The sequence below is a fragment of the Orycteropus afer genome, unplaced genomic scaffold, assembly GCF_000298275.1.
Source record: "Orycteropus afer afer isolate SDZICR_OR568_19922 unplaced genomic scaffold, OryAfe1.0 scaffold00045, whole genome shotgun sequence".
NCBI classification, from domain to species: domain Eukaryota; kingdom Metazoa; phylum Chordata; class Mammalia; order Tubulidentata; family Orycteropodidae; genus Orycteropus; species Orycteropus afer.
In genome coordinates, this window is record NW_006921632.1 from 5,418,699 (window position 1) to 5,444,827 (window position 26,129).

The following is a 26,129-nucleotide window of genomic DNA, read 5'->3' on the forward strand; positions in this document are numbered from 1 at the left end:
AAAACTCACTGCTGTTGAGTTGGATCTGACTCATAGTGACCCCTCCTTGGGTTTCCAAGGTAGTATCTCTATGGAAGTAGATCACCCAGTCTTCCTTCCAAGGAGTGGCTGGTGGATTTGAACTGCCAGCCTTCTGGTTAGCAGTCACACACCTTTGGTACTATGCCATTAGAGCTCCCAGAGGGAGTTTAGCCTAGCATAATAGATTGTTTTCCTCAGAGGGGATGAAACTCTTCCTAAGGATTGTCAGCCCCATTCTTAGAATGGCAGTTGTCATCAGATTTCCCCACAGCTCATCTTTTTCTTTCTCAATGCCTTTAGGCAATACCTAAAGCAAGAAAGCTTTGACAAGAAAAGAGAAGTGTTTGACACCAATGGATGGCAGCTCTTCAGCAAGAAAAGCCAGGTACATTTCATCTTGAGGAGGTAGAAATCTTGAGCTTAGGGTATTGGGGAAGTAAACAATTTTACTGCTTGATTACTAGAACCTTTTTTTCCCCCCATTACCTTTTTTTTTTTTATATTTTACTGTGTTTTAGGTGAAAGTTTACATAGATTGGGCTACCGTTTAATAATATTTATACAAATTCTTCCATGACATTGGTTATAATTTTCAGTCTATCAGCATTTTCATCATTTCAATTCTTTTTGTTCTGTTTCCATTGATCCTAGTATCCTTTCCCCTCCTTGCCTTCCCATCTTTGCTTTTGGTCTCATATAATTGTTTGAGGGAGCACATTACTGATGGGTGATAGTGTTTGTTTTATAAGCCAATCTATTATTTGGCCAAAAGATGACCTCCAGAAATTGCTTCACTTCCAAGCTCAAAGGGTATCTTAGGGTGATAGTCTTAGGGGTTCTATCAGGATGGTAAGTCTGTTTTTTTTTCTTTCTAGAAATTTGAGTTTTGGTCTACATTTTTCTCACCTTCTATCTGGGACCTTCTATTGTGTCCCCGGTCAGAATGATCGGTAGTAGTAGCCGGGCACCATTTAGTCTTCTGGTCTCAGTTTAGAAGAGGCCATCGTTTTTGTGGGCTGTTAGTCCCATGGACTAGTTTCTTCTTTGAGTCTTCAGTTACCTTCATTCTCTTTTGCTGCAGACCAATAGTTCTATCTTAGATGGCCACTTGTAAGCTTTTTAGACTCCAGATGCTACCAGGCAAACGAGGATGTAGAAGAAAATTATCATTATGAACTACTTTATGCCAGTTGACCAAGTTGTCCCTTGAAACTATAGTTCTAAGCCTTTAATCCAGTAAACTAATCCCATGAGTTTTTGGATGTCTTTAGAAAGTCTCTGTAACTATGCCCCTATGGGCTTTATGATATATATAGATATATGTGCAGCACACAAAAACATTTATACATATACCTACAAATACACCTATACATGCATATACATTTATTGGCTTATGGCTTCTTATACACATACACATATACATATCTACCTGTGTAACCATACATATTTTTGGTTATTACTACTGTTGCAAAATTGTATATGTTACAGCATTTACCAGAATTGTCCCTTTTTCTTGTGTCCTTCTTAGTGTCTTCATTTATCTTGGTCAGGTTGTATGACATCATCTTTATTTAGTATTACCTTTGCCATCTCCAAAAATAACAAGTGTCTACTTATCTAGAAAGGGATTCCACCTCCCTCTCCCCCTATCCCTGGTAACTATCAGAGAACATTGCCTTCTGTGTGTTTATCTGTTCTTAACTGTTTATAATAGTGGGACTATATACTTTTTGTCCTTTTCTGATTGACTTATTTCACTTAGCATAGTATCCTCCAGGTTCATCCATGTTATGTTTTGCAGACTCCTCATTATTCTTTATAGCTGTACAGTATTCCATCATATGTACCCATATGTTGATGGGCACTTAGGTGGTTTCCATCTTTTTGCTATTGTGAATAATGCTGCACTCAGGATAGATGTGTATATGTCTGTTTGTGTCACTGTTTTATTTCTCTTGGATATATACCTAGGAGTAGGATTGCTGGATCATAGGGTATTTCTGTTTGTAACTTTTTGAGGAAGTGTCCTATCATTGTCCATACTGGTTGTACCATTTTACAATGCCACCAGCAGGGTAAAGAGTTCTGATCTCCTTACAGCCTCACTAGCATTTGTTGTTCTCTGTTTGTTTTTTTTTAATCATTGCCATTTTTGTAGGAGTAAGATAGTATCTCGGTTTTTTTGTTGTTGTAGTTTTTAACTTTTTATTGTGATTTGGCTGCAATTTTACAAAGCAGATTTGTTTTATATTCAATAGTTCATACACCTTTACACCTTTTTTTTTCCCCCACAACACTGATTACAATCCCCATGACATAACAGCTCTCCTCCCACCTCTTCTGTGTGGTTACTTCTTACCTACGTATTCCTGCCTGCCTAGCTTTCTCTTGTGCAAATGCTGCCTTTCTGATCCTATAGTTGACTGTTTTAAGAAGTGCATCTCCCTGGTATAGTTGCTTAGCTCCTAGGCCTGTCTATTGTTTGGCTGAGAGTTGAGCCATAAGAGTGAGCCCAGTTCCAGCAGGCCATAGTCTTGTGGTTTCACCTGTCTCATTGTAGTTTTGATTTGCATCTCTCTAATGTCTAATGATCTAGGAGCTCTGGTAGCATAGTGTGTAAGGCACTTGACTGCTAACCAGAAGGCTGGTGGTTCAAACCCACCAGCCACTCCTCGGGAGGAAGGTTGGGCAATCCTACTTGAGTAGTGATACTGCCTCGGAAACCCAAGGAGGGGTCGCTATGAGTCGGGGCCGAGTCGACGGCATATAACAACAACAACAACAAATGTCTAATGATCACAAGCATCTGTTCATGTATTTCTTGGCCACTTGAATGTCCTCTTTGGTGAAGTAGCTCTTCATGTCTTTTGCTTATTTTTGACTGGATTATATGTCTTTTTGTTGTTGAGTTGTTGAAGTTTTCTGTGTTTTAGAGATATTACACTTGTCAGATATGTCATTGCAAGAGACTTTTTTCCCAGTCTGTAGGTTCTCTTTTTAAGCTTTTGGTAAGAACCTTCTATCTTAGTATCTAGCTCTCCTCAGTTTGGTTGTTGGTTCCTTGGGGAAGCTATATTAAGCTATTTGTGAGAAAGCTGGTAATGTTCCTTATGTAGAGCCAGATTCTCTAAATGTCCAGCTATTTTGCTGAGCTTTTCACTCCACTGAGAAAAGTTTACTGATTGGCCCTTTGGGAAGGGAAAAGTTTTTACACCCTTAAGTGCCATGGTGATCTAAGATATCCTCCTATGTGATTAATGTGAAGTACATAGGCCTTACTAAGATGCTGTGCTTTATTTCTCTGAGCCTCTGTTGTCCTGAGGGGCCTGGAGCCATGTTCATAATTCAGAGAAACCTATAAAATCTATATCCCTTAGTTCTTACTTATAATCTAGTAAGAAAGAAGGTACTTGGAAAGATGTCACCTCTTTGTTGTTGTTATTGATCTTTCAGGAAATTCCACAGCAAATGAATGGTAGTGATTGTGGGATGTTTGCCTGCAAATATGCAGACTTCATTACCAAAGACAGACCAATCAACTTTACACAGGTGAGCTGGACCTTCAGCAGGAAACTTGGTGACCACTTTGTGCCCAGTCTGCCCCGCACATGTTTTCTTTCCACTTGCTTTGCTTAGAGAGCTCTACCCTTAACCTTTAATATGCTTTAGCCTTTAAATCTTAACACTTGTGGTTACTCACCTAAAAAGTCAGTTTTTTTAAATTTCAAGCCTCAGATAACCTCTTAAGAGTTCAACATAGAGTTGTTGATAGATACTATTGATAAATTCTTGGAGAACATCCAGTTATAGCGTGGGAACTCCTGGCTATGTCCTATTAAGCTTCTAAGGCTACAACAACATTTTAAGGCGATGAGTAGGAAAAAGCAATGAAAAGAAAAAAGCCATGTGTAATCAAGAATGAACAATTGGAAACTAGAAATGTGACTGAGACTATTTTAATTGAAAACCTCCAGGAGGGAAGGAAGATGGGAATGGATCTGTTCGTTGTGGTTGGGTATGGATAAAAGAAATGAGAATCACGAGTGTCTTTGTTTCTTCACAGCAAGATATGCCATACTTCCGGAAGCGGATGGTCTGGGAGATCCTCCACCGAAAGCTTTTGTGAAGACTGTCTCAGCCAGCAGACATTGACCTTGTTGGGGACCAGCTCTTTGTTGTCCACAGCTAGAGACCTTGGAAACAGCTGCTCCCAACCCTCTGTTATTGTAAAGCCCTTGTTCTTGGACCAGGCCTTGGCGAGATGCATTCACAAGCACATCTGCCTTTCCTTTTGTATCTGAGATACTATTTTTGCAAAGCAACTTTGGTGCTGTGAACGGGGTGAAGGACATCCCTAAGCTGAAGAGAAAGACTGTTTTTCACTTCTTCAGTTCTGCCATCTTGTTTTCAAAGGGCTCCGACTTCACTCAGTTCCTAGTTGAGGGGACTTAGAGAAGGTTGGAAAGAATCTTGGTTTCATATAAACTCTTGTTATTAGGCCTTACTAAGAGCTAGGAAAGGGCATGGGCAGAAAGGTAGGGACAAAAACCACCAGCATATACACGCACACATACATACACATATGATTTTCCAAATGTGTAGTCAGGAATGTGATTGTAAACTAGACTTTGGGGCACATGCCTAAGTCTCCTCCTCCAGGACTTTTTCTGTGCCCATATGTGAAGTCTATCCAGTTCTATACAAGGGTGTTGTTATTATCTGTAGCTTCTTCCCATCCTGAGACGTAGCACTTGGGTCCTGGATGGGCCCCAAAGTCCCAGGCAGTCTTTCCCTTAAAAGCAGGGATTTGCATGTGCTAGCAACACATGATATGGGAAAGACCCACCAAGGGAGTGGTTTAGTGGCTCAACAAAGCACCACTTTGACTGCTGCCTACTTCTGACCACGAAGAAAAAGGGCCTCAGTCTTTGGCATAAAATTCGTCATTGGTTGAATGCAGATCTAATTTGGTCTGTGGCTTGTTAGTTGAAATATGTTTCTAACCACAGAGAATTTAATATATATATTTCACAGGGATATGCCCCCCACCCCTGGCTGAGTGTGTTCATCATTTTATCCTGTAGATTTATTTCCATTTTCCAAATTTAGCTCCAGCACACACAGATCCCAACCCCTATGTGTAGGGTGTTTGTGGGCTTCCTAACAGAATATTTTAAGGCCTGGATGAACTTTGGCTTAGGGGTATAGTTACAGAGGGATGCAAGATTTTCAACTGGAAAACGGGTGGAGTTTGGACTAAGCAATTTGAGATTGAGAAACTGCTATTTCTTTTGTTCCTTCCAGCATCTCCCCCACCTTCTGAGAGCTCCTCAGGCTTAGATAGTGAAAATGATCCAATGCCAGTGTCATTTTGTACTTAAGTTCCAAAATAGGAACATTTTATACTTTTTTCTGTATTGTAATAGGTAGTTTTGTATGAAATATTTTCTCCTCTTCTTCCCTTTGTACCCCATCCTTCCCAGTATTGTGCTTTCCCCCGGGCTTATTTGGAAATTTTACTCTGTTTTATACCAAGCTTGTTTAGTACATTTTTCTATGTTTTACCACAGGTTACAGTTTGAAAAGAAAACTATTTTTTTTAAATATTCCATTGTTAACTGAATGTTAATGTTTCCACTCCAGCAACTAGATGTCCTACCTTTTGTCGTAACTGCCTGCCTTTTGGGGGGGAAGACCATCTTTTTGTTTATTTATTTTCTTTCTTTCTCACATTGTTGTTGTGTTTTTTTTTTTGTTTGTTTGTTTGAAGGGTGTGTGTGTGTGTGTGTTTCCTATAGGAAATAAATAGCTTTCTATGTATGAGTTGCTGGGACCTTCCACATTCTCCTTTAGAAAGCTCTAGTCATGCAGACTGACTGTAGGACTCCTGAACATTGTCTGATGCTTGATACTTACTGTGTTTAAGTGACAACTTGAAAGGTGGCAATATGGTACAGATTTGGACTATGAGTCAAAAGGTCTGAGTCTTTTTTTCAGGCTCTCCCACCATTGTCTGGGGGACTCAGAACAAGATAGTGTTGTGTATTTATTGTTTGTCCATTTAGATAACACCTGTCTTACTTTCTTCACAGACTTTGTACAGACCAAAGCAACAAATATTTATTGCCATGTATAGCAGAAAATGAAACAATGCTACAAAATATTGAAAAATATATAAGAAATTATTGATTGTCTCTGAACTTGGTCCCTTTTCTGACCAATGTAGTTTTACACAAGACAGGAGTTGCTTATCCTGAGACCACAAAGCAGGAGTAGGCTAAGCTGAGACGTAGGCTGTGGCCCAGGGTGGCTCAATGGGAATGAAGTACAGTGGGCTTAAATAGTGGGCTGTTCTTTCTTGAGAGCTGGCCAACAAGAATAGGACTGGTATCTAGAAACTTTACATTCTTTATTTAGGAGCGGGCCTTCCTGACCAGCAAAAAGATTGTTACCAATATCTTGTTTGACCTACCTTAAACTAAGTAAGCCTGCTACTCTCTTTCTCATATCTTCTGCTCCCCACTGTGCTTTGCACTCTAAAATACCATAATCACCTTGTTGTTGTTGTTGTTGTTATGTGCCGTCGAGTCAAACCCGACTCATAGCGACCCCCATAATCACCTACCTCCCCTTAAAAAGGAACACTTTTGAGAGATGGTAAGTACTAGAAGTCAGTTATAGAGCCTTCCAACAGAAGCCATAGTCCTAACAATCATTCCTGGGCGCTGTACAGAGAATATCTGATAGACTGCTCCTACCCATTTTAGAACACATGGTCTGAGGCACAGAGGCTAATTACATCCCGTTTGTCACCTGGGACCCACTGTTGCTTCTGAGAATCCTGACTAGGGTTGAGTGTAAAACTACTTCCTCATGCAGCTTGGAGATTTTGTGTAAATTGACTCTTTATGTGTGAGGTGCTTCCTTCTTCCTTGTGATATCAACTTCTTTCTTCTTTAGTCATTGTAACCCTGCTAGCATCTTTTACCCCTTGCTCCCAGCAAGTTTAGTCCCAAGTTTTCTTTTTCCTGGAGTAGAAAAACAACCTGGAAAATTACTTCCACCAACCATATTACAGTATGTCCCGCACCACCTGGTTTTACATGGCCCATAAAAGGCTCTGGTTCCGTGTTTTTAATGTTTTAACCACTAGTCCTGTGTCATTGCTTCAACTCTTAAATCTGTCTTTCCAGGAGAAAAAGAGATGACTGTGTCATCACAGGGCCTAGCAGTTAGGGTTTGTCTTCTCCCTCCTTGGATGGACTGAGGTGAAATGGAATGTGATGCTTTGTCTCTGGAGTTCCCATGCCCAGGAGTGTCCTGAGAGGTGACAAGGCTTTCAGGCCCCATTGTTGACTCAGACTATGTGCTGAACCCCTGAGAAATGTGCCCAGTTTTCTTAACCAGGAGCAGTCTAGCCACAGCTTCAGATGCATTCTGAGTTTTGAAAGGGGCAAGTAGGGTTCAGCCCAGCATCCTTCCTTAAAAGTTCAGCATCTTTTTTCACTGTGTTGAATGCTGACATCTGTCTGTCACCGACCACATAACTCATTCCCAGCTTTGAAGGTAAAGAAGGAAGGATAGCTGGGGTAGATCATGCTGGTCACCATTAAGATAAGGGAGAACTTACAGATGAATCATCTGTGGGAGACTAAGGAGCCTTTGAGCTGGAATACGAACCTTGAAATGTTCATGCAAGCTGCCTTTCTGGTCTGCTAGGGGTATGGTAGGGTTATGGTTCCAATTGTGTGGGTGGTGGCATCAGATGTCTAAAGTCTTGTCAAACTTGTAAGATTCTGAAATGTCATTGAAGGCAATGATGCTGCTGGGGTTAGGAATCAAGGTAGAGATCCAAAGTTAAAGGCCAGTGTTAACACTGGCTTGGTTTGAGCCTTGTTCTAATGGAACAGATCATAGCTGCAGACCTCTATTCTAAGCTGAAGACTAGCTGTCAACTACTTGACTTCTGGAAGTTGTTCTTCCATTCTTCACAGAACACAAGGGCTGCAAAAGGAAAGGGTAGGAGGGAGACCCACAAGGAGCCCAGCATCTTTAGTCTGCTGGAGGTCTCTCTTTTAGGTTACTATTTTGTTCCTTTCACAGATAAGCTACTGAGCACACAGCCAATTCCCATCTCCTTGAAGCATCCCATGACCACATTATTTTAAAATTTTTTATCTAGCCGTCTGTACTGGAGCCATCAGAAAAGAATATAACTCCACATGGTATTTGTATTGTAGTCTTTCGTATCAGGCATGTTCTGAAACACATAGCCATGGAGGGCAGATGAATGATTTTTTTTTTTTTTTTTTTTTTTTACCAGACCAGTAGTGCAGGCTGCTTCCCTCTGGCCTGTAGTGTAAGGTAAGGGTAACTGTTGAAAGTTTATTTAGAAAGCATTGCAGTGAGAAAAGAGGACTGCCCATGGCAGCCTGCAGCCTCCTCTATAGTCCTGAACAGTTCATCTCTGGCCCCAGTTGTGCCATACTCTTGCCCTTAACAAAAACATGCTTCAGAAAGCATGCCCCTCCAAGGGACCCACTCACCAGCCCAAGGGACTTACCAAAGTATTTTTTCTAACCATATCTTTCTATTAAATACAGTTTTCTTCGTTTAACATTTTATTTTCCAGTGATATTTTATGTCCCTTGTAGATTGAAACTATGAGTACTCTGTCAGATTTGTCCTTTGTCCTTTAAAGGACTATTTTATAAAATGCTTTCTGGGTCTTAACCAGAGAAGAGCAGTGATGGTTCAGTGGTGTAATTCTTGCCTTCCATTTGGGAGACATGGGTTCGATTCTTGGCCAGTGCACCAGTCTGTCAGTGGAGCCTTGTGTGTTGCCGTTACACTCAATAGGTTTCATTGGATATTCTAGACTAAGACGCACTGGGGGAAAAGGCCTGGTGATCTACTTGTGAAAATCAACTGATAAAAAATCTTATGGATCTATCACAACAATCTGATCTATAACCCATCGCAGAGATGGTACGAGACTGGGCCACAGCAACAAGTTTCCTGAGGACATTTGCTTTGCCTGGTACTTATAGAGCCCCTTTACAAGGTGTTTACTAGGTATGTGTTTGGGCACTGGCCTTGGGGAGTTTGAAAGGTGAGGAGATGGTTTGACCGATGAATTAAAAGTCCTCAGCCCTCTAGGAGCACACAGTGTGAATTGGGAAGTCAAGCAGATAGCAGGCAAGGTGCATTATCAGGAAAGTAAATTCCTAGGCCACTCCTCGGAAGGAAAGTTGGGCAATCCACTTCCGTAGTGATACTGCCTTGGAAACCCAAGGAGCGTTCGCTATGAGTTGGGTCCAACTCGCCGGCATATAACAACAACAGGTACATGCTCAGTTTGAAGGTAGATGTGGAGGACAGAGGGGCAGAGATGGAGATGAGTCAGATATTTGCCTATCTGTGACTGTCCCTAGATTTTAAAAGTAGACTGACTTAATAAGATTTTGCTTCCTTGCTTTAACTTGGAAACACCCTGGTAAAAGGGACCTGATGGTGTTTGTCTCTCTGACTGTCTCTCTGACTGTTTGTTCTGTCTCTGTCTGTGTCCAGTCTCCTGATCCAAGCTGGACCAGTGATTGGCTTCTCAGTGTGGTCTGGATTCCTGAGTCCACCCCTTTACCAAGAGTCTGAATACTATTCATTCATTCATTTCATTCCACATACCTGGAATTGAAGCCTGGAACGCAAATAACATGCAAATGTGTGGCTCTCTGGCACTTTTAAGAACCAGACCTGCTTGTGAAGCCTGCCAGAGAGCTATCTTAAGGCCAAACACACCAGTGAGGGCTTCCAACCTACCCTGGTAACAGCATCCCTTGTCTCCTTGTCCCTCTTTCCCCAACTCTTCTCCTCAAAATATAACCTCAGAAGAAGTCCTTCCCACTGCTCTACTTGTAAAATTCATACTCAAAAACAGAAAACACCAGCTTCTCAAAAATCTTTCATTGTGTTGGTAAAATACCATGGTGTTGGGTTAGAAAAGCCCCTTATAGTCTCTAGGACGTCCTTGAATTCTAATATTTTTCTGGGCATGATTAAGATTTGTTTAGCCATTTGAGGTTGGAATGAAGAGGAAGACCTGATTCCTGAATGTGGTTAAAGATAACTGCCAACTACCCAAGTCTGCTCTTGTCAACGAAAGTGGTCATTTGGAATTGTGACTTGGACCCAATCATGATTCAGCCTCTGCCCCCAACTATTCCCTGGGTGCCTTGTCTAGTCTTGGGCCTGTGGAAAGTTACAGAAAGAATAAAGGGCTCCTTAAGGAGCTCTCTCCAGAGACTTATTGAACCTCTTGTTCCTTGCCTATTTGTGCCCCATTTTCCATCAGGCCTTTTCAGGTCAATTACATATCAATAACCTACAGTGGCCTATAAGGCCCTGCACAGTCTTCCCACCTCTTCTCCAATGTCATCTACTAACTCTGCTCCAGCTCCCTCTGCTTCAGTCACACAAGCTTCCTTGGTGTTTGTCTGACAAATCAAGTGTGCTTTTACCTCAAGCCAATTTTCTGTTTCCTGTGTCTGGAGGGCTTGCCCCCTAGTATCCTCCTGGCTCACTCCCTTACTTCCTTAGGGCTCAGGTGGAATGTCATCCCCACACCCCAGTTACCATGCTACTTAGTTTCCTTACTTTCCATTCTTCAAAACACTTCTCAACATCTGACTATATTATTCATTTTTTTGTCTGTCTCACTGATACAATAGCTCCTGACTGACCGACTCTGTGACAGTATCCCATGTAGGACTTTGTTCTACCCAGCTGTGCCCCAAGTTCCCAGCTGAAGTGTGACCTGTTGAAGGAGTGAATGAATTATTATTCAGCATCTCTGAGCTGTGTTTGTGCCTTCCATGTGACAGGCACCACCCTATTTCAGCCACACCTCCTTTTATGGATTGAGTTATGCACCCCCAAAATATGTGTGTGAATTCTAGCCTCTGTGACTGTGGTTATAATCCCATTTGGGAATGGGATGTCTTTGTTAAGTTAATAAGGTAGGATTAGTATAGGGTGGATCTCTTTTGAGATATAAAAGGAGATTAAATAAGCAAGTAAAAGAAGGAGAGATGGAGTGGGAAGATGCCAAGATGCATGGAGATCTTTAAGGAACCAGGAAGGAGAAGCTAAAGAGACAAGGACATCCCCCTAGAGCTGATGCTCTGAATTCGGACTTTCAGCCTCCTAAACTGAGAGAAAAACAATTTCTGTTTGCTAAAGCCATCCAACTTGTGGTATTTCTGTTACAGAGCACCAAAGACTTCCTTATGCCTCATTTACAGTGCTTTCTAACCCATTTGAAGTCTCTGGCTTCAAATCCTTCATCCACTTAGCAATTAGAGCTATATTCTCCCAAAAATATTAGTTATAATGATAAATATATATATTAGTTATAATGGTAAATATTGAGGCTCTAACCTCAATGTCAAACACTTTGTTTAATCCTGATGGGTCTATTATCCCCAATTACAGATGAGAAAATGAATATAGAGATTCAATATCTTGTCTCTCAAATTGTCAGTGATAGAAACAGGGACTCTATCCCAAGCCAAGAGCAGATGACTTCAGTGCCCTTAAAAGTGTTATGACCTGCTGTTTCCATGTGACCAGTGCTACTTCATCTCAACAAGGAAAACACCAGACCCAGTATTCATGGGGGTTCTGCTAATGTAAAACCAAAAAGAACCTTCAATGAGGTACACAAAGTCCAATCCTCCCTCTTTTCTCTTGTGAGTATATTTGAGGCCCTCATTCAAACCCTTAGTTTGAAAGGGGAAGGGGAATGGCAGGACCCCTTTGCTTTTGGATTTGTCTCCCCTTGGCTTCTCCAGAAAGGAGAGCCTCCAGATAGGAGGCTCCAAGGAATTTCCTAAACCCCTCCAATGACATTTCCCCAGCTGATTTTTTTTTTTTTTCCTGCTTCTCACACTCATCCCCATATCTGGACTGCCCACATTAACAAAACTGCTTCTCCAGGCCTCTGTTCTAACCTAGAAGGGAAGACTAAGGATTGGAGGGTGATGAAGGAGAAAGATGCCAAGCAGATCCAGCTCATCCCCATAGAGGGTCTTGGGAGTCAAGTGGTTAAGTGTGTGTGTGTGTGTGTGTGCGTGTGTGTGGTGTGTGGAGGCATTTCTGGAGCTCCTTTGCCATCAAGTAGATTTTTGACTCATAGTGACTTCATGTGACAGAACAGAACTGTCCCATTAGGGTTTATCTTTTTCTTTTTTTTTTAATTGTGATTTGGGTGAAAGTTTACAGAGCAAATTCACATTCCATACAGCAGTTCACACACACACGTTGTCTCATGATATTGACTACAATTTACCCCCATGCAACAGCTCCCCTCCCTCTTCCTCCCGATAGTTACCTCTTCCCTGTGTCCATCCCTTCATGCACTCCTGCCCCCTGAACTGTCTCCCTGTGCATACACAGCCCTTCTATTCTCCCATGATTGTTCTCTCCAAGGAGTGTATCTACCCCAGGTAAATGTTCAACTCATATTCCTGTCTCTTGTTTGGCCGGAAGCCACAGGTGTGGGTTCAAGTCCAGACCTGAAGGGCAGCTAGGGACCATAGTGTCAGTGGTTCCACCAGGCTCTATCAGACCAGCAAACCTGGTCCTCTACTTTTTTTTTTCCTCCAAATGATTTTGAGTTTTGTTCCACATTGTTCTCCCTCTCTATCCAGAATCTCCTACATACATCCCCCACCAAGTGGTTGACAGTGGTAGCCACACACTATCTAGTTCTTCTGGTCTCATAGTCATATAGGCTGAGGATCACATGGTGTACCAGTCGTGAGGACTAATTGTTTCCACGAATCTTTGGTTTTCTTCATTCTTCTTTGCTCTGGATGAGGAGAGACCTTGCATCTAGATGGCTGCTTGTAAGCTTTTAAGATCCCAGTTGCTACTCACCAAAGTAGGAGGTGAAACAATGTTTTGTGTAGTATGTTATGCCAATTAAGCTTGATGTCCCCTGCAACTATGGTCCCAAGCCCACAGGTGCAATTACTCGGTCCCTCTGGGTAGCTGGCTGTGAGCAAGAAGTGACTACAACCTTGTCCCTTGTCAGCTCTACTATATTCCATTAGGGTTTATCTTGACTATAATCTTTTACAGGGGCTCTGGTGGCATAGTGCCTAAGGCATTTGACTGCTAACCAAAAGCCTGACGGTTCAAACCCATCAGCCACTCCTCAGAAGGAAGACTGGGCAAGCAGATCAGCAGATCTTTCTCTCTTGGAGTCACTGGGTGGGTTTGATACCCTAACCTTTCCATTAGCAACCAGGTACTTAAAATCTTGGGCCATCAGAGCTCATAAAACCCCTTGCCTGTGTAGTCAATTCCGACTATAGGACAGGGTAGAACTGCCCCATAGGGCTTCCAAGGTTGTAAATCTTTATGGAAGCAGCCTGCCACATTTTTCTCCTACACAGTGGCTTGGTGGGTTCAAACCACTGACCTTTGGGTTGCAGTCGAGCACTTAACCACTGTGCCACCAGGGCTCCTCCTAGAGCCCCATAGAACTCCATTTTATCTTTTCACCTCGGTGGCTCACGCTGTCTCCTCACTGTTTCAGTCAGACTGCTTTGAGAATCTAAGGAATGCAGAGTCCTGCACCCTTCTGCTCTCCTCCACTACTCCCACCTCCCACCCCCACACACAGAGCCCCTCTGTCTTCCAAGTGGCCAGACTTAGATTAAGCTAAAGGGGGAGGGGGAGGGGCCCTGCCTTTCATACCTGAAAAAAGGAAGACAAAGCACACATACTCTCTCTCAACTCCTGCTCCTAACCTCTCCCTCCCACTTCTTCCTCCAAATCAGTCTTCTACTTTTGGCTTCCTCTGAAACAGGCGGCCTTTCCCACCCTCACCCCTCACTGGGGGCCTCTTGATGGTAATTACTCCTAATTGTTTTCCTTTGGCTCAGGAAGCCTTTCTCTGCCTGCCTTGAGCCAACAGTTCCCCTGTGTCTGCTCAGAAAAAGGTCTCGGCTCAGACCAGAAGCAAGCTTCCCTGGGCCTCAAAAGGCCTGGCTCTTTCTAAATCTCATTCAGAGCACAGCTTTGATCACGGATGGGCTTTAAGGAAAGGCCTGTAAGTGCACTCTCCCAAGGCAAATGGCAGCAGACAATAGTGATAAAAATTCCGGAGCAGTTTCCAGCAGCACCTTCTCCTGGGGAGCTCCAGTACTTCCTTCTCTGAAGGTCTCACTAGAGAAGGTCTCTTGGATCTGGCCTGAGGGATCAAAACCAAAACCAGTTGCTGTGGAGTGAACTCCAACTCAACAGTGACTTCCTTTGTCAGAGTAGAAATGTGCTCCATAAGGTTTTCAGTGGCTGATTTTTCAGAGGTAGATTGCCAGGCCTTTCTTCTGAGGCATCTCTAGGGAGACTTGAACTTCCAACCTTTCAGTTAGTAGCTGAGGGCATTTACTGGCAGAACCCCTGAAAACAATCTCCCAGCCCCACAACTCTGGCCTTGGTGGTCTTGAACTGCCCAACTCTGGTCCAACAACCCCTTCCACATTGGAGGACCACTGCCACATGTGCCCCCTTGCCCCACGCACCTGTCCCACCACCTCAACCAGTGCTGGCAACCATAGCAGTCTCACACCTCCTCCTCCCCCCACAACCCAGGCATACACAGCCTCCGTGTGTGTCCCTCCTGTTGCCACCAGCTTTGGGAGCAACACCACTGTTGATGAGGCTCGGGAAGCAGAGGAGAGGGTGGGAGAGGAAGATGGTGGCTGGTGGTGGTGTTGGGGAAAGCTTAGGTGAGTGGGTGATGCTCATGTTGCCCCCTTTCACCTGAGAGAAGAAGGATTACTGACTCAGATTCATTCTACCCCTGGAGGGTCCGTAGTGGTCTAGAGCTCTGGTAGCATAGTGCCTAAGGCATTTGACTGCTAACCAGAAGACTGGAGGTTCAAACCCACCAGCCACTCCTCAGAAGGAAGGTTGGGCAATTCTACTTCTGTAGTGATACCGCCTCGGAAACCCAAGGAGGGGTCGCTATGAGTCCGGCTCGATGGCACATAACAACAACAACAACAACCCCTAGGGAAAGGATTTGGGGATATCAGTCAGAGAGAAGACATAAGAAAGTTTAATTAATTCAATAAATACATGCTGCCTACTATCTGCCAGGGCCCTATGTTAGGTGCTGGAAACGGTCCTCCATCTCCAGGTCAAAACATATAATACTTTCGTCTGGGCCCAGCCTAAAACATCTTGTCACCCTGTTCCGTGAACACCTGGCACCCCTTCAGCTCAAACCCCTCACCTCCACCCAACTTATAGCTGCTTCTCTCAGCTGAAGGACACCTTTTGTAGTTGGCAAAGTAAGCAGGGCCTAAGAAGTAGACATGACAGAGATTAGGCCATTTTTACCAACTCAAAAGGGTCTGGGCTAAGAGAGTTCCCACAGATTCAATGACTGGGTGACTGCACCTTCTAGACCTGGACATCTCCTTTCTTCTTGTTTGGGCCAGGTGTTATAGATTGAATCATGTCCTCAAAAAACTGTGTATCATAAATCCTAACCCCTATGCCTATGGATGTAATCTCATTTGGAATAGGATTCTCATTGTCATGTTAAAGAGGCCATAACAGAGTAGGGTGTGTTTTAAACCAATCACATTTGAGATATAAAAGATCAGATTAAGCACAGAAGAAAGCAGACACAAGAGGAAACACCCATAGTATCTTTAGACAACAGAGGCAGACCAGTCTACAAGCTCAGGAACTCCAAGGATTGTCAGCTAGACAAGCTGAGACAAGGAGTTTCCCCCAGAGCAGACGCAGAGAAAGCCAGCATCCTGAAGTCAGACTTCTAGCCTCCTAAACTGAGAGAAAATCAATTTCTGTTTGTTAAAGCCACCCATTGTGCCATTTCTGAAATCAGAATGTCTGATTGGATCTAAAGATCTTCATTTGTTTTGTTCATCCATCTACCCAGCCATCCATGCATTCTTTTAGTACCTATTCTAGGTCACGTGCTGGGGATAGAGTGATGAACACGGTATGGTTGCTGGTCTCCTGGGCCTCTGCCTTGGTCCAGGCTAGCTCTCTCAGCCTCAGCTGAGATCTCCCTACCTCACACTTAGGGGACCAGACAGCGGTCCTGGAGGTCTCCTAGTGGGTGACTAGCAGTCCTGAGCCAGAGGCCACTGTTAATCAAGTCAGCCAGGGAAATGGAGGCCAGGCTAGTGGTTAGAAGAATGAGGAAGGCGCCTAGCCAGGCCACTGAGCCCACCACTGACTGTGGTTTGGCTCCTTTGGTGAAAAAATAAGCAAGTTTGGACAAGTGTCTACCTATGTCCCAAGCTCTGGGCTGCTCCTAACAGGAGCCAATCCATTAAACAAACCACAGCCAAGGGCAATAGGTGCCCAAGCCCAGGATGACTAGGGGGAGGAGTCACACAGGGCCCAGGACAAGAGTCAAGCCAAGCCTGTCCATCACAGGCACAATGGTGCAAATGAGGCTGGCTGGCTGGGATGGAGGTAGGACCATGCATATCAGGGGCTGCAGGGGAGGCAGGGGCAAGAGAAGTTGCACCCAGATTCATAGACATAGGAGAGACACAGACGCACATAAAACTGAAGGCAGTTGCAAAAACAAATAGGGTCAGCTCTCTAGGATCTGTCTTAGTGCAGTGGCTAAAGATTTTTTCCCCAAAAGTGACCAAACTGGGTACCAAGGATTTGACAATGGAATTGAGATAAGAGGAGGTTATGACAGGGTACCTAAGAGTGTGTGTGTGCGTGAGAGAGCACACACACACACATGTACTGACTCTATTCTACATATGGGTTTAGGTCTATAAAATTTCTTTCCTCTGTGTCTTCTACTTCATTCTAAAATCAGAATTTTGGGTGGTTTGGTCTTCTCTGGGCCTCTGCCCTCCTTTCCACATGTGGCTGAGGGCAAGCTGATGGACTTGCACACACAGAGGCTCACACAGTCGTGAAGACAGAGGCCCATTCATCCCAGGTACACCGCAGCACCTCTCTCCTGGGCTGGCCTACAATCCTGGTCCTGAACCACCAACTCGCACAAGTGAGCGACGTGCGCCCTCTCACATGCAACTTTGCTATTGACACACACACGCACAAAGCCACCCACAAGCTCCGTTAACACCTCACCACCATGGCAGGGTGGCTCTAGGCTCTTAGCTTGGGCTCTGGCTTGGCCTTTTTCAATCCCTTTTACCCAACCCTGGACCCAACTGAGTTAACCCTCAAACAACTCCTCTGGACCCCAAGCAGCCTGCTTGCAAAGCTTCCCAGTGCTCAGGTTGAGGAATAGACACACTTTCAACCAAAGAACAGCATGGACACATTACCTTCCAGTGGAGGAAGGGAGAGGACTACAAATGTCTGAGCTCAAGTAACAGCTAGGCCCTAGCAAATTGTGGGACCTCACACAAGTTATCTTACCCTCTGGGCTTCCATCTCTGAACTGTGAAATGGGAGGGAAGAGTTTGAGCAGGGATAAAACTGGGGTCCATAGATAAACCACCTAAATTACATACAAAGCATATAGAATCCTACACTTTGCTGGAAAGGGGTTTCATAAATTTAGTCAGCTTCTGTCTTAGTTTCCTAGTGCTGCTATAACAGAAATACCACAAGTGGATGGCTTTAACAAACAGACGTTGATTTCCTCACAGTTTAAGAAAATAGAAGTCCAAATTCAGGGTACCGGGTCTAGGGGAAGGCTTTCTGTCTGTGTCTGCTCTGGGGAAAGGTCCTTATCTTGTTTTTTGATTCCTTGGAGATCTCCATGTGTCTTGGCATCTATCTTCCCCCATCTCTGATATGATGTCTATGGAGTGCTTACTATGTACTGGGCATGGTGTAACCAGCCAATGAAGGTAGTGATACCATTATTCCCATTTTATAGATGAGGAAACGAGGTCTCAGGGAGATGGTGAGAAGATCACTTGGCTAGTAAGTGGCAGAATCTGGAACTGAAAGCAGGTCTAACTCCAAAGCCTTTACTCTTAAGAAAGAAGGAATGACAGGACATTGGGGCCAGACTGGGTGGGTATGGACCTATCCTTTGTGACACTTCAGATGAATTGGGCACCACACTGCAGTATTTAGGGCATGGAGGTGCATGAGAAACCCCTTTTAGGGAGAAGGGGTTAGAGCCAGCCATCTGCCTTAGCCAGTCCCTGGGGGGTAGGGAGGGGGAGGGTGACGTCATTGAGGAGGCTGGGCCCAAGGCACTGGCTATTAAGAGCTTCCACCAAGGCCTCTCTCAAAAGCCTCTTTGTTTACCACTCTGACTTCTACAAGGAACACTTTCCATCCCCTGGGTCCTCAGAGACCTTGGGCTGCTCCACCAGGATACAGGGCTCTCCAGTCCCTCCGGTCCTCAGCCAAAAGACATCATCCCCCATTATGCCATGGGCAAGGGCCAAGACTGCTAGGGAGGTGGGGTTTGGAAGGAGATCTGTGTCAGGGAGAATTAGAGCAGAGGGGTTGCAAGTGGGCTGCTCCTCAACAAGCAAACGCGTTTACTTCTTTCCGAGGCAGAGTCAAAGACCCATTAGTTGTTTGTTTTTATATTACTTAAAAGCGTTTTGCAACTTCTTATTGATTTGCTGTTAAAGGACTCAGAATGCCCCCAACCACTTGCTGATACTGTTTTCCTGTCCTTTTCCTCTCCTCATCTTTCCCATGGCCCCCTCCAATTTCTGGTATCTGAAGGAGTAGAAAAGACTGGAAGATATGCCATCCATATTGATGGGTGCCCCTAAATTAATTCCAGCCACTTCACCCCTAGACTGGAGACTGGAAGGAACCTGAGTAAACAGGAAGGAGACCCTAGCCCTAAGGAGTTCTGGAAGTTGGGTCAGCTCTACTAAGGAGTTGGGAATCAAGGCCCCTGCTCCTCCAGCTTCCTCCCCAACTCTCATACTAGTTCTTTTGCAGGAAACTTCTAAGACCCTAACTTATACTTTTGTTTTGGCCTGTCTGTATTTGGAGTCTGTCTCTGTCCTGAGTGTGGAGATGGTGGTCATCGTTGCATTTCGCAAGACCTAGAAGAAGATGATCTACAGCTCTACAGGGGCCCCATTTCCTTCTCATTTGTAAAGGAGAATATGAGAGGCTGTTCTCAGGGAGGCAAGACACTCCTGCTTGCCTGGGCCCCACTCATAAAGCCCGTCTTTCAGGCACCTCTGATTCCTGCTTAACAGCCATATCCTACTCCAACACAAGCTATATATCCCCACCGTGACAACCTGGCTCAATTTCATAGGCAAATTCCAGAGGTTTCCTTTCTGTGCAGATCAGTGTAGCCTAAGGGCTCATGAAGCTGCAAATGTGACAAGTTCTCAGGGCTGACAGCCCAAAGGCAGGCTAGAAACTGAGACACCAGGAAGGCCAGGGTGGTGGTGGTGGTGAACCTCCATAGAATAGGCCCTGACTTATGGTGACCCCACACACAAAATGAGGTCGGAGCATTGTCATCCACACGGGTTTTCACGGTCTGACCTTTTTGTAAATAGATTGTCAAGCTTTTGTTCCCAGTCTGCCTTAGTTTGGAAGCTCTGCTGAAACCTGTTGAGCATCAGAGCAAACACAAACCTCCACTGATGGGGGTGGGGTGGGGGGGTGGCAGAGGCATATCTGTGGGAAATAGTGCCTGTGGTAGTAAGTACTGAAATTGCATCCCAGTGTAAACATCTGACACTCATCATTTAGATAATTTTCCCATAGTATCAGCTCAAAATACACGTCAAGCTCATTAATCTTTTACTTACCACATTATGGCACTGCATAAAAATTATAACTGCACATTTCTTGTTTTCATTGATGAAAATTGTTCTCTGATGTGCTTGAAGTTATTTTTTCCCCATATTCTTCTCTTTCCATGCTCAGCAGAGCAAGATCACACAGTCTGCCTTGACCCACCTCTCTGCCAGTGAGTCAATTCCAACTCATAGCGACCCTACAGAACAGGCTAAAAAGTCCCCCGTCGAGTTTCCAAGGCTTTAAATCTTTACAGAAGCAGACAGCCACATCTTTCTTCTGCAGAGCAGCTGGTGGGTTCAAACCACTGACCTTTTGGTTAGCAGCCAAGCACTTTAACCACTGTGCCACCAAGGCTCTTCTGCCTTGGCTCATGGAAGATCTCAAATATTGAAGTATCAGTTTTAACTTGCTGAATGATCTCTCACAGCAGGTGATGAAAACTGTGATGGTTAATGACAACTGGTCAGTGATGCCTCCCTTCAAGTGGCACCCAGGACACATGCTACACCTGTCATACCACAGAGACACCTCTGGGTGTTGGCTGCACAGGAAGAGCATTGGCAGGGACTCGAATCTGGGTCTCTCCCATGGAAGGCAAGAATTCTACCACTGAATCACCAATGCCTTCAAGGCGGGGGTACTAAATAAAAAATTAATCATTTAATTTCTGATATTTGGTTTTTCTTTAGAGCATCAAAGTAATCTCATGATAAAAACTATGACTTTGTTGGACTTTTTCACACTTTTTCATTAGAATTGCTCTTATTTTGAATAACAATTTTTCCAAAGCTTGCTGCTTGTAAAGGTTTTAGTCCAGCTCCAAAGACTCCACATTGTCCCCAAGCAAGAGGAAAGGCAGTCTGCAAAATCAGCCTTCCATGGCCTCAAAAGATGGGGGCGGAGGGATGGCAGTACGCTTAGGAAAAGAACACAGAATTTGGGGCCAAGGGCTTTGGTCCATGCCCCAGAGCCATCATTTGCTAACTGAGGGACCTTAGCCTCGCCCCCTCTGAACGTCAGTTTCCTCCTCTGTGCACTGGGGATAGTAATATGACTACTTACTTCGGAGGATTCTCATGAGGGTCCAATGGGATTGCAGATGTCAAAGCTTATTGCTAATATCACTGCGTTGATATTGTTGTTGGGTGCTGTTGAGTTGCTTCCGACTCACAGCCACCCACGTGACAGAGTAGAGCTGCCCCCCAGGGTTGCCAAGGCTGGACTCTTCACTGCAGCAGATTGCCAGGTCATTTCTGCCATAGACTGGCTGGTGGGTTCTAACCACTGACATTTCTGTGACCAGCCGAGCACTTAATCACTGTGCCACCAAGGCTGGCTGCATCCATATTAGTCATCATTATAGCAAAGAGTGGAAGGAAAGCCCTGGAGTGACCACCAGAAGCGTTAGGATGGCCCCTTGTCCACCTCCTAGCCTGCGATTCAATCCAACGATACCAGGGAAGAAGATCCTAGTTCTCCCCAGTCTGATTCTGGGCTCCCAACATTGGACAGTAGTCTTCATAGTGCCAAAGTATAAACACTTTTTGGTTATATGAACAAGAGTGGGTTAAGTTGAATTCAAGGCAAATTTCCAAAAGGCCTCTCTTTGCTAATTACAAACACAAAACAACCCAGCCTCCAGGGGAATGGGATCTCCTACAGCTTTCCTGAAGGAGCTCTGATGGTGGAGTGGTTAAAACATTGATTGGGCTGCTGGCCCCAAAGTTCAGCAGTTTGAACCCACCAGTTGCTCAGTGGGAGAAAGATGAGGCAGTCTGCTTCCTTCAAAATTTACAGCCTTGGACACCCTATGGGGCATTTCTACTCTGTCTGATTGGGTCGCTATAAGTTGGAATCGACTCAATGGCAGTGGGTTTTTTGTTTTTGTTTTTTTGAGCCTCCCGAAGTAGGGTGGCTTGGTCACAGTGACCAACCTGATGGTGACTGTCATCCATAGGATCACTGTCAACCCTCCAGCTGGGGCAGAAAGCAGTGTTTGCTATTACTATTGTTTGGGAACACAGTTGACGCCTACAGTTGAAAACTGGCTCTCCTTCCAAGTGCTGCATTTTTTTCAGCTCCTCTCACCAGACCCACAGATGAATTTATCTTCCCTGCAAGCTCCGTTCGGCTGTTTCTGTTTCAGGGGACTGTGAGCTCAATAAGCCCCACTGTTCTCTGGAGCAGGCTGAACAGCGAGTCTCTGTTCTCTCAGCCAGACCCCGGGGCCTGGAGTCCTGCCTCTGGGAATTCCAGAATTCTAGGTTAGAGGTGGAAGAGACCTCAACCCTTACTCAGTCCTGCCCCAACTGCTTTGCAGATGGGGAAACTGAGGCCCAGAGCAGGGAAGGATTTAAGGAGTACAGGATATCAACCTTTCCTTTAAGTCTTGCATCTGTCTTGTACAAGTAGCAGGCAGCAGTCATCTGTCTGCACAAGGCCATGCCTCAGACCCTCCGAGGCAGCCCACTCCATTTGTGGAATAATAAGAATGTTCTTTGGAACATTGTGCTGAAATTGGCCTCCTGCCTCCCTTTAATGCCCACTTATTTGTGTAGTCTCCTTAGAGAGATATGCCCAAACTGCATGGAGCAATCAGCAATTAATTCATCCTCAAGGAGTGGAGCAGACTATTTGAAGTCACCCTTCAGTGGCCTCTGCCCCCCCGGTTTGTAAAGAAGACCCAACACCCTGGCTTTACATAGACTCTGATCACAGATACCTGGATTCAAATTACAGCTCTTGTATGTAAGAGCTATGTGATGGTGGGCATATTACTTAACCTATTTAAGCCTCAGTTTCCTCATCTCTAAAAAAAGGGATAATAGCAGACCCCACTGCAATCCACAGCCTATATGACCACAAGACCAGAAGAACTGGATGGTGCCCGGCTACCACTGTCAAATATTCAGAGGAGGATCAGTGCAGGAGATCGTGGATAGAGTGGAAGAATAATGTAGGAAAAAACTCAAAATCATAAAAAAAAAAAAAAAAAAAAGACCAGTTCTGCTGGTCTGATAGAGCCTGGTGAGACCCCTGAGAAGGGCAGTGTATGCATAGGGAGACAGCTCGGGGAATGGGAGTGCATGGAAGTGAAGGACACAGGGAAGAGGTAACTACAGGGAGGAAGTGGGAAGAGAGCTGTTACACTGAGGAATTGCAGTCAATGTCATGAAACAAAATGTGTATGAACTGCTCTATGGAAAATGAATTTGCTCTGCAAACTTTCACCCAGATCACAATAAAAACGGAAAAAAAAAAAAAAAAAAAAAAAAGTAGGTCCCACCTCCCAAGGCTGTTGTGAGGTAGCATGAAAAAGGATTAAACGTAGAGCTGGTATATAGTCAGTATCCAGCCAAGGCTGGTTTGCTGAAGTGGTTGTAAGAACATAGGCTCTGGATTCATATTGCCTCAATTTGGATCCTAGCTCCATCACTTATTATTTAACTTACTTGACCTTGGACAAATTGCTAGCTTTCTTGGATCTTGCATTCTATATCACTCTGGCTACTTTCAGTTGCAAGTTATCAAAACTCCAACTCACCTAAATCAAGAAAAATACCCAGACAAACCCACTGCCATCAAGTCAATTACAACTCATAATGACACTTTAGGAAAAAGTAGAACTACTCACAGTGTTTCAAATGCTATAAATCTTTATGGAAACAGACTTCCTCATCTTTCTCCCAGAGAGTAGCTGGTGGGTTCAAACCACCAACCTTTTGGTTAGTAGCCAAATGCTTTAACCACTACACCACCACAGCTTCTCCCAACTCACCTAGTTTAAACAATAATGGATTTTATTTATTCACATAACTGAAAATTGTAAGGTTATGGAGGTTTCAGGAACAGTTGGAAGGCTTCTGCTTATTCTCTGTGACTCTGTTGTGTGTGTCTTTACTTTCCTGATATGTTGGTTCTTCCTCATCATGACTCACCTGTGATCCTAAGGTAGCTACCAGAAGTTCCAGGCCTCACATCTGTGCATGTCTCTCTCCAGCACAAAAAGGAAAAAAGGAGTCTTTTCTTCTCCTTCATCCTCAGACCAAGCTCCGCTGTACACTTTATTTGGACCAACCCGAAGGAGCTTCTCTGACATGCATGAGATTACCCTGTTAGCCAGATTAATCCAGGCCAAATATGCTGCAAAAGGCCTGTTTTAAAGTGTCAAACAGCGAAGATGTCACTTTGAAGACTAAGGTGCGCCTGACTCAGGCCATGGGGAGTAGCGACTGGGATCTTAAAATCAGTCACCTCATATGCACGTGAAACCTGAACAATGAATAGAAAAGAATGAAGAATAATTGATGCATTTGAATTGTGGTGTTGGCAAAGGATATTGAAACTACCATAGACAGACCCGCAAGCTGAACAACTACACCAGAAGATGCCGTCCTTAGAACAGTCAACCATGGGAAATGGGAAGGGCAGAAATTGTATGGGGAGAAAGCTAGACAGGCAGGAATACATAGGTAAGAAGGACACAGAGGGGATAACCACAGGGAGGAGGTGGGAGGAAAGCTGTTACAATGTGGGAATTGTAATTGGTGTTGTGAAACAAAATGTGCATGAACTGTTGAGTGTAAAACGAATCTGCTTCATAAAATTGCACCCAAATTACAATTTTAAAAAGAAAATACCATGGACTGCCAGAAGAACAAGTAAATCGTCTTGGAAGAAGTACAGCTGGAATGCTCCTTAAAAGCAAGGATGGCCAGACTTCATCTCATGTACTGTGGTCATGTTGTCAGAAGGGACTTGTCCCTGGAAAAGAACATCATGCTTGATAAAGTGGAGGGTCAGTGAAAAAGGGAAGACTCTCAACAAGATGGACTGACACAGTGACTGTAACAATTGGCGCAACCATAGCAACCATTGTGAGGATGGTGAGGGACCTGGCAGTGTTTCATTCTGTTATACATAGGGTCACCACGAGTCGGAACTGACTTGACGGCACCTAACAACAACCACAACAGCAGCCTTGGAGCTGGGGGTGGCAGGGTCAACCTTACCTAAACTGCAATTTTGCTACACAACGGAGGAGGCAACCACAATGTACTTATGTGCCAAGGCTGTGATCAAAAGCAGGCCGATGGCACCTCAAGACAAAATATCTTCCTTCTACATTTGGAAAGACTAAAAGAGATAAGGGTCCCTGGGTGATGCAAATAGTTAACAGCTGTTAACTGAAAGGTTGGTGGTTTGAGTTTACCCAGAGGTACTTCAGGAAAAGGGCCTGGCAATCTACTTCCAAAAAAATCAATTACGGAGCACAGTTCTACTCTGACACACATGGGGTCACGATGACTTGGAATGACTCAGTGACAACTGGTAAATGAGATAATGCATGCAACGCGTTTAGAGCAGGGCCTGGTGCAGAGTAAGTGCTGACCATTTTTATTAATGATTATTGTTACTGTTATCCTGAGTATATGCTATGAATCATTTCCAAATACATTGCTGTGAGCCAGTTTGAGGTACAGTTCCAGCAGCATCTCCATGGCTACTGATCTCTGTTTCACAGCAGCCGTGGTGCTGCAGCCCCACCCCTTGAGCACTGGGAACTCTTTGGGTCTTGAGGTGCTACCAGCCTGCTTTGGATCACAGGTTCTGTGGCTCCCTAGACCTCCCCCAGCTTCAGTAGGTGGCTGTGCTGCCTGGCTCTTCATCCCTGAAGCAATGCTTCATCTGTAATCTCTCAACAATTTCATTTCTGCCCCTAAAAGGTACTTTATGGCATCCCAGACCCCAGTTCTATTCTCCCTTTTGATCTGTGCCACTCAAACACCACCACCTCCAGAACCCAGGGAAGACAACAAATTTGCCTCTGCTGGCCCCAGGATCCCGGAAAGATAAACCTTTCATTCTAGACAAAAGTTTTGGGGCCATTTCAAAGGCCCATGGCTACCAACCTCTGATTTTATGTGGATCGATCCCAAGTTTTGGTGGTGAAGAACTGTGGGAGATTTCGGTAAGCAAAGAACTTGATCTGCATGGCTAATGGTGGAACCTGTTGGTGTTGTTAGATACCATAAAGTTGGCTCCCAACTTACGGGGACTCTCCATGCACAATGGAACAAAACACTGCCTAGTCCTGCACCATCCCCATGATTGGTGGAGATTGGACTGTTGTGACCCATAGGGTTTCCAGTCACTGATTTTCAGAAGTAGATCACCGGGCCTTTCTTCCTAGTCTGCCTTTAGACTGGAACTTGTTCATCCACATGCAAGCCTCCACTGAAAAAAGGGTGGTGGCTGTGGATGATGTTTCCTTGTCCAGGAATTGAACCTGGGGTCTGCATAGAAAGTGAGAATTCCAA

The 26,129-nt window shown here is 44.5% G+C and overlaps 1 protein-coding gene across 1 annotated transcript in view; it reads left to right on the forward strand.

Moving 5' to 3' along the window:
• Positions 1–4,147, forward strand: part of SENP1 (SUMO specific peptidase 1) — a 67,517-nt gene extending 63,370 nt beyond the window's left edge. The window contains exons 19-21 of the mRNA XM_042780556.1: positions 322–406; positions 3,475–3,570; positions 4,085–4,147. Coding sequence (XP_042636490.1) covers positions 322–406; positions 3,475–3,570; positions 4,085–4,147 — 244 coding nt within the window. The remainder of the gene's footprint in view (positions 1–321; positions 407–3,474; positions 3,571–4,084) is intronic.
• The last annotated feature ends 21,982 nt before the right edge of the window (positions 4,148–26,129 follow it).